Source organism: Trachurus japonicus, chromosome 22, assembly GCF_045865225.1.
Source record: "Trachurus japonicus isolate A0001 chromosome 22, Traja_1.0".
Lineage (NCBI taxonomy): Eukaryota > Metazoa > Chordata > Actinopteri > Carangiformes > Carangidae > Trachurus > Trachurus japonicus.
Window position 1 is genome coordinate 27,078,922 of NC_140928.1, and position 12,896 is coordinate 27,091,817.

General features: G+C 42.4%; 1 protein-coding gene across 3 annotated transcripts in view; it reads left to right on the forward strand.

Moving 5' to 3' along the window:
* Positions 1-12,896, forward strand: part of rock2a (rho-associated, coiled-coil containing protein kinase 2a) — a 44,034-nt gene that overhangs the window by 26,821 nt on the left and 4,317 nt on the right. For all 3 annotated transcript variants that reach the window (XR_015034752.1, XM_085767810.1, XM_085767809.1), the window contains exons 13-31: positions 24-159; positions 883-974; positions 1,319-1,565; positions 4,685-4,791; positions 5,927-6,086; positions 6,719-6,879; positions 7,103-7,287; positions 7,384-7,453; positions 7,798-7,901; positions 8,526-8,712; positions 8,869-8,962; positions 9,608-9,702; positions 9,889-10,080; positions 10,871-11,039; positions 11,362-11,432; positions 11,528-11,616; positions 11,749-11,827; positions 11,952-12,219; positions 12,391-12,604. Coding sequence is in view for 2 of the 3 variants with exons in the window: in XM_085767810.1 (XP_085623936.1) it covers positions 24-159; positions 883-974; positions 1,319-1,565; positions 4,685-4,791; positions 5,927-6,086; positions 6,719-6,879; positions 7,103-7,287; positions 7,384-7,453; positions 7,798-7,901; positions 8,526-8,712; positions 8,869-8,962; positions 9,608-9,702; positions 9,889-10,080; positions 10,871-11,039; positions 11,362-11,432; positions 11,528-11,616; positions 11,749-11,827; positions 11,952-12,219; positions 12,391-12,604 (2,720 nt within the window). In the remaining variant the exon portion in view is untranslated. The remainder of the gene's footprint in view (positions 1-23; positions 160-882; positions 975-1,318; positions 1,566-4,684; positions 4,792-5,926; positions 6,087-6,718; positions 6,880-7,102; positions 7,288-7,383; positions 7,454-7,797; positions 7,902-8,525; positions 8,713-8,868; positions 8,963-9,607; positions 9,703-9,888; positions 10,081-10,870; positions 11,040-11,361; positions 11,433-11,527; positions 11,617-11,748; positions 11,828-11,951; positions 12,220-12,390; positions 12,605-12,896) is intronic.

Below are 12,896 nucleotides of genomic sequence, written 5' to 3' on the forward strand. Positions count from 1 at the left end.
AGCGTTTTAACGGCTGATTTCAGGTGACGGGACGCAAGAGCCTGGAGTCGACTCTGAGGCAGCTGGAGAGAGAGAAGGCCCTGCTGCAGCACAAGAGCCTGGAGAGCCACCGCAAGGCCGAGAGCGAGGCCGACAGGAAGCGCTGCCTGGAGAACGAAGGTGACACGGAGCCATTAGATAACTCATGTATCAGTCAGTGGTATTTAAGAGCTTATGATTCACTTACACTTAATTAGCTGGTAATAAGAGACTTACGTTGACTCTGTTGCACAAGTTTCAGGCCAATAATCATATTAGTATTATTGCTATGGCAGATTAGATTAAGACCAGATGTTATGTACTAATGTGACACAATGGTTCATTATCCTGTTGGATGATTATATATTTCTACTCACAGGACAAGACATTAAGAGATTCGGTTTTTCTAGTGCATATAGATCTGATGTTTCCCACAGTAACTGTGTAGAAGCCTTTGGTGCCAGGGGACTGTAGTGTTTTTAGATGTAAATATTATATATACTATATATATAATTATATATTCCTTCCTGACAGCTTCTTTTCAGAAACTTTTTGGTAATAGGATTTTAATGTAAGTGAACAGATTGTGATAATGTGGTTAATACTGCCATCACCTGGTCAGAGAGACTTGTCAGGCAGAGGACAATTGTTTAGAAGAGCCATAATATCATTTCTTTGCATTTTGATTTGACTATTGACCAGTTCAGTGATGCGCAAACTCCTTACTGATTAAATCTGTATCATAAAGCGTGGATATAGAAGTATTTCATAGTTATGTGGTAGAACTTGTATAAGAGCCTTGGTGCAGGCTTTAACTTAATTAAAAGGTTGGTCGGTCGCTCCGTGTTCTTCTGTGTCACACAGTCAACAGCCTGCGAGACCAGCTGGACGACATGAAGAGGAGAAACCAGAATTCACACATTTCAAATGAGAAGAACATCCACCTCCAGAAACAGGTCAGTGCCACGTAGGTTTTAGAAGTTAAAGTTAAAAGTAAAGAGATCTATGTTCTAATAGTATCAAGATCATTATTTATATATAGGTTTGTATAGTTTTAACCGTGTGTGGGCTCACTATATCAAGATAGAGTTAACCTTTGATACTGGCATCAAAAATATTTAAAATGCCTCTAAACTGGGGCCAGTTGTGTTTTATTGTGTTATTATATGTTTACTATGCTTGATCTGAAGGTATGTGTAAGACTGACAGCATACTATAACTTTTATCAAAGACGTGAAAGAAGTGCTGAGTAACCAAACCAACCTTCAGACTAATCTTGACTTATCTTTGTCTCCATCAGCTGGAGGAAGCCAACACGCTGCTGCGGGCTGAGTCGGAGGCAGCGACGAGGCTCCGTAAGACGCAGGGCGACAGCAGCAAGCAGCTGCAGCAGCTGGAGGCCAACGGGCGCGAGCTGCAGGACAAGTGCTGCCTGCTGGAGCGCAGCAAGCTCAGTCTGGAGAAGGAATGCATCAGCCTGCAGGCGGCTCTGGAGACGGAGAGGAGGGAGCACAGCCAGGGCTCCGAGACCATCAGCGACCTGATGGGTAGGTGACGCAAAACACACACACACACACACATTGCAGCAAGGACAGGATCAGGAATCAGGCCTGAGAGTCTTTAGATTTACAGTGGCATGCAAAGGTTTGGGTCATAGTTTCTTTTAATGTGAAGTGTGAAATAATCTCCAAAAGGCAAAAAGTTACAGATGACACATTCCCTTTAGATTTGAAACACTATAATTTTCTTTTCTTTTCTTTTTTTTTTTACAAAAGAAAAAGGCCCACAGCAAATGTAGCCCCCCCCTAGTATTTATTTACTAAGTATTTACACACTATCACAGTATGTAAATAGTAAATATCTTGTCTGATACCTTGGTCCAAGTTATCTGAGAGCTCAAGTCTCCTGGTTTCTCATTCTTTTGCTGCTTTGTTTCCCTTTCTCACTCTAAAACTGTAGAAAACAAAAATAATATACAATACAATAGTATACTGATATTACTTAAAGGTATAATATGTAGGAATTCCCCCCATCTAGCGGTGCGGTTGCATATCAGAACGTATTCTTGATGTTGCATTCACGTGAAATCGGGCAGACATCAGACAGACGCTGCATGTAACAGGATAAACAAGCGTCTATGTAAACAAGTGGTCCGCCAGCACGAGGCAAAACAATACAGGCCTGACAATATGTTGTCATGGTGATGTCATATTGTTTACCTGACCCATGTTTTACCGTCTTTCTCTTGTCGAGTAAAATGACATCCGGTTGGTTTGCCGACGGCCGTCTGCCTGACTGCACCTGAATGCAACATCGGGTGCCTCCGTCCTTCCTCACACTACACAGTGGTGACAGTTTTAACAGCTCCGCTGAGTTTCTATGGTTACCTACGGTCACACTGCCACTGAACGTAAAAAATGGCGATGCAACATGGCCGCCTCGGTTCGGTGCGTCGCCCACTTATGTATTTGTAACGACTTGTAACAACTCATTCTAAGGTACTCATTCGAGGAAGCTTTCATTTGGATGCGGGTGTGATTCGACTTCAGTGAAACACATAGGCTATTTATGAAAGCAATATTTGATTTTTGCTAATAAAAAGCCAAATAAGTTACACACTGGGGCTTTAAAATACTGTAAAAGAGTGTTTATGTTTAACTTTATGCCTTTTGGAGATTATTACATCTTCCACATGATTAACTGTGCCTACTGTAAACCTTTGCATGCCACTGTATGAGTTATATTTATTTTATTTTACAGTGACTTTTCCAGTTTTATTTCATCGGATTGCAAACCCTTTAAATATAGTATACCCAAGAACATGTAGCACAGAAAGCAGCCAGCAACACCTACTATGAAAATGTGAATGTATGTCTGATCAGAGAAATGATTTGGTAGTTAACATCTGGACCTGGTGCATGACTGCAGGCGTGAAGAGAAATTGAAGTCACTTCAGTTTCAGCGTTCAGGAGCTGCTAACATGGTTCCCTGTATTTTCATGAGGTGTAAATTCTATTCCACGCCTTGCCTAAACATGAAGCTTCTCTGCCTCTTAAAGTGGTTTTCCTTCTGCCTGCCTTGCTGCTTACACGCACGTACGTGAGGGCAGCTTGGTGTCTGACCTGTCTAACGCTTAGGGCACCGAAGAGGCTTCTCAGGCCTCTAAAGGTGTTTGCACTGTCGTCAGAATCCACTCAGCAAACGACACATTCACTCTGTGTGTTCTGTGTGTGACAGGTCGATTTGAATGTTTTTGTAAGAGCTTTTCTTTCAACAGGTTTGTCTGGCCACAACTTTGTATATAAGCAATATGTATGTAAATTATATTTACAGAGACGAGGTGTGACCTCCTCTGTTTGGCACACAGAGCGCTTGAATGAAACTAGGGCTGACCAGCGTGCTCTATCACAGCTGGTCAGAGTGCAGCAGCAGCAGACCATCATCGTGCTGCCGTCTCCCAGGATGCATCTATACAACTGTCCACAGGAGTATGTTTACACCAGGGCTAATAATTCAACATAATCTGATTAGAGCAGCAGTGGGCCTTGTTAAACTGTCACGTAAAGACTTTTTATCTGATTGTGTTGAATGGAGGCAAGGTCACAGTGGAAGCTAACACAGCTCGGTCTCAGTCTCTGCATTAATTTGAATTAGGGCTGCAACTAAAGATTCTTTTCATTATCGATTAATCTGTTGATTATTTAAATGATTAATCGATTAGTTGTTTGGTCAATCAAATGTTGGAAAATATCTATCGGTGTTTCCCAAACCACAAGACGACATCCTCAAATGTCTTGTTTTGTCCACAAACCAAAGAGAAACTCAGTTTATTGTCATAAAGGAACAAAGAAACCAGAAATATTCACATTTAAGAAGCTGAAATCAGAGAATTTTGACTTGTTTTTCTTAAAAAACTACTCAAATCGATTATCTGATTATCCAGATGGTTGTCGATTAATTCAATGATGGATTATTTTTCAATTAGTTGATTCTTTGTTGCAGCTCTAGTTTGAATGTGAAGCTGCAGCATAGGGGTGGGAGAAAAAATCGATTCACATAAATATCGCGATATCTTTTTTGACGATTTGCCCCCTAAAGTCCGGATTCTATTGCTAGTGTGAGTGCAAGTACACTTCCCTGGCCCGGCACGGTTGGAAGAGGTGTGCTTGGGCACGGTACGCTTGGCCAGGAATGCGCACACGAATAAATCGAATCGCCATCCAAAAAATCGAATCGGGAGAAAAGCATATCGTCCCAGCCCTACTGCAGCAGTTAACTTTGTCCCAGCTTGAGTCAACTGCTGCTGTGCTGTAATTAAATCTGCAGTGAACCGCTTCCTCCAATCAGCAGGGATAATGGAGAGAAGTCGTTCACTTGAACCATGTAAATATTCAGAATCAAAACAATGGCCTGAGCTGATGACTGTGACTAATCACTGTATTGTGTGTATGTATATTTAAAAAAAAAAAAATCTCATTGTAGCACATGGAATCGCTGGCAATAGGAAGATGGTCAGTGACAGCTCTGGTTTGCTTTGATTGATGGGACTGTGTGTGCAGATAGTGCAGGTCTGGGGGTCAGTGTGTTTTTCCTTATTGAAACACACACACACACACACACACACACACACACTCCTCTGAGGACTGGTCTCGGCTTTATCTTGCAGGACGGATCTCCGGCCTGGAGGAGGAGGCGCGTCAGCAGAGACAGGCTCTGTCCAAAACAGAGACAGAGAAGAGACAGCTTCAGGAGAGACTCACTGACCTGGAGAAGGTAACCCACCAAAATCTGGATCTAGGTCAAACATGGTGTGAAAAGATGACTAAGCATATTCTTTTTTTCTTTAGCCTTCCACTACTGTTTCACTCTGTAGTAAGATATACAGGCCTTAACAAAGCTGTCTGTATATCAGCCTGAAGAAGATGTTAAATATCAAATATCATCAGTATCAGTACTTAACTATCTGTCTAGATAGACTGCTATTATGACACATGCACCATATTACATGTAACACAGCCCAAATGGTTTTTACCCCAGATCTTGTTAGTTCATATTTTCCATCTGTGAAAAACATTTCACACATTAATTTCGCCATCTTCCCACTGTTGTGTTTTCTGTACGATGTTGGAAAATCACCACAGATTTTTAGAGCTGCAAAATCATCTAAGAGGCTTGAAACCGGATACTTCAGATGGAACTGTTGAAATCACAAGATATTGTTTTGTTTGTTAAACATGTATTAAAATGTAAGTAATACAATTACCATGAAAAAAAGAGGACTTCCCCTAAATAAGTATAAAGACAGACATTGTCACGTACATAAATGCAAGATATTATACACACACACACCCTCACAGATAACACACCAACACACACACATCAAGCAGTTACAAACTTAAAACATATTATTAAGCTATTGATAGAGCAAGATATGTTTCACAGATTTTTATAATGACACAAGAAAGTTTCATAAAGTGTGGAGGAAGTGAGTTCCATCTTGATTTGAGATGAAACAGTCTGGATTGTGGTGCCCAAAGCAGTGACACTTTACGGATTTAATAGTTATGAAGTTGATTGTGGAAAAGAAGTTGTGAAATAATGTTACAGATCAAAGCTGCTCCCTCCTTTCAGAACTGTAACCCTGGAAACACTGCAGTAATCTTCTCTTGTTTGTTGTTTCCTGGCAGTATAAGTGAGGATAAAGAGTGAGCATTGACTAAGATCATTTTAATGTATTTGCTGTAGCATTATTTTTAGTCGGCTCTGCTGCTGTCAGTATTTCTGCATGAATGAAGACTGCTGTGTTGTTGGGGTTTTTTTTGCCAGCCTGTTTGTTGTTATGGTGATGGCCGGCTAAGTTGGGGATCCTTTGGGTTTCTCACAACACCCTTGTTTCTGCTGTGTACAGGAGAAGAACAACAAAGAGATCGATTTGACCTACAAGCTGAAGCTGCTGCAGCAGGAGCTGGAGCAGGAGGAGAGCTCTCACAAGGCCACCAGGGGTCTGCTGGAGGACAAGAGCAAGATCAAAGTGACTATAGAAGGAGCCAAGTCGGAATCCATGAAGGGTGAGAGCGCCAACCTTTCACTTCCTCAGTGCTGCTCCATTACCTGCTTGTTTACCCAGTTTGCACCATGTTAGACAGTAAACTGAGGGAGACAGACTCAAACTCTGAATTCACTGCACTGCAACTTTTAATTTTGCAATAATTTCTGCAAAAGGGAAGTTACATAACTTGATGCATTTAGATTGTTTGAAATACTTGATCCTAAATTCTGTATATCAATTTAATTTTGATGTATATAATCTCTTCAGAGGTAGGTGATATTAGTTTTATATTAATTCAGCTTTTTTGAACAGCTTCTCATCATCACTGAATGCCCAGATCAGATCAGTATTCATGAACACCTCACAGAACCAATGATGTTTTTCCTCTGATATCAATCGATCAGTTAGATTAAATGTTTTTGCAATTAGTGAACCCAAGAAACAAGAAACTGATATGTTGCGTTATATTCAAAGTAAAAACTTGTGTTTACTCTCCATCAAACTGTCGAGAGATATTTATATTTCTCGTAAAAAAAACCCAACACATTTAAACTGCTGTAGACTTTGTGTTTGGTAAAAACAAATCATACTTTGTCAGTGTACAAACCACAACTGAAAGTGATTCCTTCACCTCCTCACCTTTTTATGCAGAGATGGAGCAGAAGCTGGCGGAGGAGCGCTCGGCCAAACTGCGTCTGGAGAACAGGATACTGGAGCTGGAGAAGCACAGCAGCATGATGGACTGTGACTATAAACAGGCCTTACAGAAACTAGACGAGCTGCGCAGACATAAGGACCGCCTCACTGAGGAGGTAAGTGTTTGGACTGTGTGCGCTTGGAGACCAGTGAAGTGTGTGTTTAGATATTAAATGAAACATAGAGAAGGTAATCCTGCGGCTTATGTAACACCGTGTTAATTCTGAATTGAAGAGGAGCAACAGTTATACAGAAGCAGGAAGTGCAGACGGAACAATAACAAGCCAGTTCGGTGTTATAAACAGTCTCTCCCTCTCTGTGGTTTGTCTCTTCTTCCAGGTGAAGAACCTGACGCTGAAGATCGAGCAGGAGACACAGAAACGCATCCTGACTCAGAACGACCTGAAGGCCCAGAACCAGCAGCTCAACGCTCTCAAGACGTCGGAGAAGCAGCTCAAACAGGAAACCAACCACCTGCTGGACATCAAACGCAGCCTGGAGAAACAGAACCAGGAGCTGCGCAAGTCAGTGCACATTACAACCTCTTTGACTCCGTAACTGTCACTCAAAACCTTCAAAACATGATCCAGAGTCACACAAGTGCATGTTTTTATCCACAGAGAAAGGCAGGACACAGACGGACAAATGAAGGAATTACAGGACCAGTTAGAGGCGGAGCAGTATTTCTCTGTAAGTCTGCACTCTAAACACAAATATAGATGAAATATGACAAAGTACAACACATTACGCTTCTGAATCTTGCTTACTGAGTGTGTGGGCTGTAATGTGCCGTCAGAACAACATGACTTTTATTACAGCGGCTAATGCATGTGGTGTGGATTGAAAAGCTGCTTAATGGAACATGAATAATGGGTTTCCCTTGCTCACTGTTCTATTGTGTTGACTCATTTGCTCACTCTCTATATATATCATTCCTCGCAGGGGTAAATGTACAGTAGCAGGCTGACAACACTGCATCATTATGCGTGTTAATGCGAGCGTGTGTGTTCGACCTGTGTCCTTTTGTTTTGCAGACGCTGTACAAGACCCAGGTCCGCGAACTGAAGGACGAATGTGAGGAGAGGAACAAACTCACCAAAGACGTGACGCAGTCTGTGCAGGACCTGCAGGAGGAGAGGTGAAGCTGCTGCTTGAAAGAATTAGAGTATTTTAAAACAGGTGTCAAACTCATTTTAGTTCAGAAGCAACACAGCACAGTTTGATCTTAAGTGAGCCAAACCAGTAAAATAATAGCATTATAACATATAAATAATAATAATAACACTAATACTCCCCTTTTCTTTGTTGTTAATAAAGGGATACTTCACCCAAAATCAATAATTCACCAATTTTCTACTCACGGGTTTAGAGAACTTTCAGAGTTATCAAAACGCTTTCCAAGAGGGGTCCGGCTGGCAACGGATTTACATATAATGGCGGCGGATAGAGCTCACTTTTGAATTGACCACAACACACACTATGAAACATCTAAATACCTCCATACTGCTCGTCTGTACTGACCCAAGTGTCCTGAAGCCGCCACATAAAAAAGTTGTATGAAAAAAATAATTTTGATCTCTGTTTTTAGCCTTGTTGTAGTAGCAGCCATACGTTTGACACCCCTGTTTTAAAATCTGCTTTAAACACATGGTTCAGAAACAGCTATTTTCCAAAACGTGACCAAAATCCAGAAAAAAATAGATTCGGTGCCGGTGATTGGTGATTGTTCGGTCATTGATTTTTGTTCTTTAACTTCTTCCAGGGACTCGTTGGCGGCTCAGCTTGAGATCACCCTGACAAAGGCCGACTCCGAGCAGCTGGCGCGCTCCATCGCCGAGGAGCAGTACTCAGACCTGGAGAAGGAAAAGATAATGAAGGAGTTGGAACTGAAGGAGATGATGGCCCGCCATCGTCAAGAGCTCTCCGAGAAGGACATCACCATCGGCTCGGTGCGTTGCATTCACCTCCGACTTGGGGAGCGTCACACAGCAGTACAGGCTCAGGCACATCAGAGATGGAGTTCAGTTTTCAGCCTGGACAACAGGTGGCAGTGGCACACAGTGTAGACGGTGCTCAGTCAGACTCTCTGTTTGTTGTGTTTGCAGCTGGAGGAGGCCAACCGCACCCTGACCAGTGATGTCGCCAATCTGGCCAATGAGAAGGAGGAGCTGAACAACAAACTTGGGGATGCAATGGAAGGTATTTGGGATGTTTCTGTTTTTTTTTACTTTATTGCCTTTACAGTAATGCACATTAACTGGATATTAACATCACAAAAGAAAACAAAAGATCATCTTGAAATTGGGTCTCATCTGTCACACAGAGGTGGCACTGTATAAAAGCAGAGCACATATACCTTATGTAGTTCTGTAACTCCAAAAAAGGAGATATTTAAAACAATAAATGAATAAAAAAATAAGTCAAATGATAATAATACCAGTTGTTATTTAAATAAAATTTAAGTTTTGAGATATAAGAGTCTTAGGTGAGATAGTCAATAACTAGGGTCCACCTTCTCATAAAAATAGGTACTTTGAGCTGTAACTGGGGGGTCATATATTCCATCATAAAGTAAAGTAAATCTTTACTGTCGGTAACCATTGAGCGATCATGGGAGGGTTAGCTTTTATCCAATTAATAGTAATAATTTTTCTTGCAATCATCAACAAAACATGTACAATAATATGTAACATTGTTATTTTTATTAGATGTGTTTCCTGACCATGGGGAGGGCCATTGCCAAAATTATTTGGGATGTTTCAACTCTGAATTTTACAGCAAGCTACTTCCTGATGTTGGTTTCACATTTCACATTTTAGTGTTTGTGGGTTTTCTTTTTGTCAGAGTCAGATAAGTCAAAGGACTGGGAGCAGCAGATCAGCCAGATGAAGCAGGCGTTCGAGAAGCAGCTGCAGTCCGAGAGGACGCTGAAAACTCAGGTGAGTGAAGCGACATCTGAACCAGAGTTAATCATACTGTGCCTGAGCCCGGCTGACAGTCTGACACATACACCTTTAGAGAAGACCGACCCTGTGGATCAGGGTTATTTCCCTGTGAAGCGCCACCATCAGACCCCCCGGCTCTCTCACAGCCACATTACTCTGAAAACTCCTGTCTGTCCTCAGGCCGTTAATAAGCTGGCAGAGATCATGAACAGGAAGGAGGTCCGCGGCGGAGGCAGTCGCCGTGGCAACGACTCAGACATGCGGCGAAAGGAGAAGGAGAACAGGAAGCTGCAGCTGGAGCTGAGGTCGGAGAAGGAAAAGCTCAACAGCACAATCATCAAATACCAGAGAGAGATCAACGAAATGCAAGCAGTAAGTAGCACGGTCACATGTTGATTTTCAGATTTGTTGTACTAACACGTCACTCAAAATCTTCTTGTGTGTAAACATTTTCACTCTATGTACTGTAATGCTGGAAAGTGTGTTGCAATCTTTGCAAAAGTGATATGGCATGACATGGTGTGCGTCTGAGAATGTGCATTTGTGAATGTGAGAGTCTGTGTGTAACAGTGCCATACAAGATCACTCACTTTTACTTAGTTTGCAGCCTAGGTGTAGAGAAGAAGTTTGCATTTGGAAGCAAATCCTTTTAACAGTTTTATAATTTTGCAATTCTCTTTTATTTATCATTTATTTAGCTCAAGTCCCTTTAAACAATGAACAACAATTTTAAATAAAGTATATATTTGGGAAGATGATATATAACATGCATTTGTATGTTTTTTGTGTCAGTCCATGGCCTGTTCAACATAGTTCAACAGTTTTTTTTTCTTTAATTATTATTCATAATCTATTACTATAACAGCTCAGGGACCTGTTATTTGTGCACTTTTTTGTACTGTCAGTTTGAAATAATGTTCTGTTTTTGAATGAAGAGATGAAGCAAATTAAAAATGTTTTTTTTTTAATCTGTTTAATTGAGAGAGAAAAAAAATAATCGACTGAATAACTGATAATTGTTAGTTGCAGCCCTAGTGGAGGATGCTTCTCCTTGATGAACAATAGCTTCTCTAGGCTGCAGCACCATGTGCAGGACAGTATCTTCGGTCCTCTCCACTGTCATTGACCGGGCCTTGTGTCCTCTGTTGTTTCTGAATCGCAGCAATTGGCGGATGAGAGCCAGATGCGTATTGAGCTGCAGATGGCTCTGGACAGTAAGGACAGTGATATCGAGCAGCTCAGGAACCTCCTGCAGTCTCTGTCTGTCCAGTCGATCGAGTCGGCCAGTCTGAGCAGCGGGCCCGATTTCGACACTGATGATGCATACACAGGTAAGAGCCGCTCGCTCCATGACCTTTACATACACAGAATAGAATTGGTGAAATGTAGACATAAATGTATGAATTTGAAACTTTGAATAGAATATAAGAAAGGAGAAAAAAAAAGTTTATTTACCCAGTCAACAACATGTAGAGTTTGTATATGCAAATGTTGCACTTGATATGAATAAAGCCCAGTTCATACCTGTGATGTGAAAGTCAAACTGCTGCTTTTTTTAGGATGTTTATCTAAATAGAGGCTGGCTGATGTGTGTGTGTGTGTGTGTGCGCTCGTATGCAGTCTTTCATGTCTCATCTTCTCTGTTCCGCTCAGAAATGAGGCTGGAGGGCTGGCTCTCTCTCCCCGTCAGAAACAACACCAAGAAGTTTGGATGGGTGAAAAAGGTACGTACTGTATAAAGGGGAATAAACGTGACTTTGATGGTGCACGGCATGCTCATTCATCATGTTTTCTCACCGTGTCTGTTCTGCTGCCGCAGTACGTCGTGGTGAGCAGCAAGAAGATTCTCTTCTACAACAGCGAGCAGGACAGAGAGCAGTCCATCCCCTACATGGTGCTCGACATAGAGTGAGTGCAACACCTCAGTCACCAGCTTTCATTTCCTGTGGGGTGCTGATGTATTAACATGCAACAGTTCACATTAATGCAAGTGACGTGTTTTGATTATGGGATTTAATCAGAGTAATTTCCATCGCACAGCAAACTCTTCCATGTGCGGCCTGTCACTCAGACGGATGTTTACCGAGCTGATTCCAAAGAGATTCCCAGGATATTCCAGGTCTGTCCCAGATCTGCTTCAGTGCTTTTATTCAAAGCTTCTATAGAAAATGTTTCAGCTCATAGATAGATCGATAGATCGATTGTTGATTTACATGCATCCTCATCTTCTGTCCTCTCTCCAGATTCTTTATGCCAATGAGGGTGAGAGTAAAAAGGAGCCAGAGTTTCCTGTGGAGCCGCTGGCCATCGGAGAGAAGTCCAGCTACATCTGCCACAAGGGCCACGAGTTCATCCCCACGCTTTACCACTTCCCCACCAACTGCGAGGCGTGCACCAAGCCGCTGTGGAACATGTTCAAGCCGCCGCCCGCTCTGGAGTGCAGGCGCTGCCACATCAAGTGCCACAAAGACCACATGGACAAGAAGGAGGAGATCATTGCTCCCTGCAAGGGTAAGCTGCTCCACAGCCTGATTTTATTATTATTATTATAATAACCTTTATTTAACCAGGTTTGTCCCATTGAGATCCAAGATATGAACGCGGAATACTGCTGCTGCTGCTGTTGAGCTTTAACCGGAGTGTTAATGCTCAAAATCCATCCCGTCCTTTACTTACCACCAGTAAACTACGACGTGTCCACGGCCAAGAACCTGCTGCTGCTGGCTGTGTCCCAGGAGGAGCAGCAGAAGTGGGTGAGCAGGCTGGTGAAGAAGATTCCCAAGAAGCCACCACCAGCAGAGCAGTTTGCACGCTCCTCGCCACGCACCTCCATGAAGGTCCAACCCAGCCAGTCCATGAGGAGGCCCAGTCGACAGCTCCCCACCAGCAAGAGCAGGTACAGTCACAGACGGGGGCGGGGGGGGGGGGGTTGAATTACCACAACACTGGGTCCATGTTCACTTCACTGTAGTTAAACTAGACACATTACTTATACACTATGTGATCAGTACTGCATTTGCTGGCTCTGAGAGTGTAAGAACAGTGGAAGGGATGATGTAATTCCCAAACTTCTCCATGCAAAGACCCCCCAGATAGCATCAGCTTGTGTGCCAGGTCAACACAGTTTATGATGTCATGAATGATATTTTGACTGGCAAGCAATTAGAAAGATGGGCATGATGGCAAAT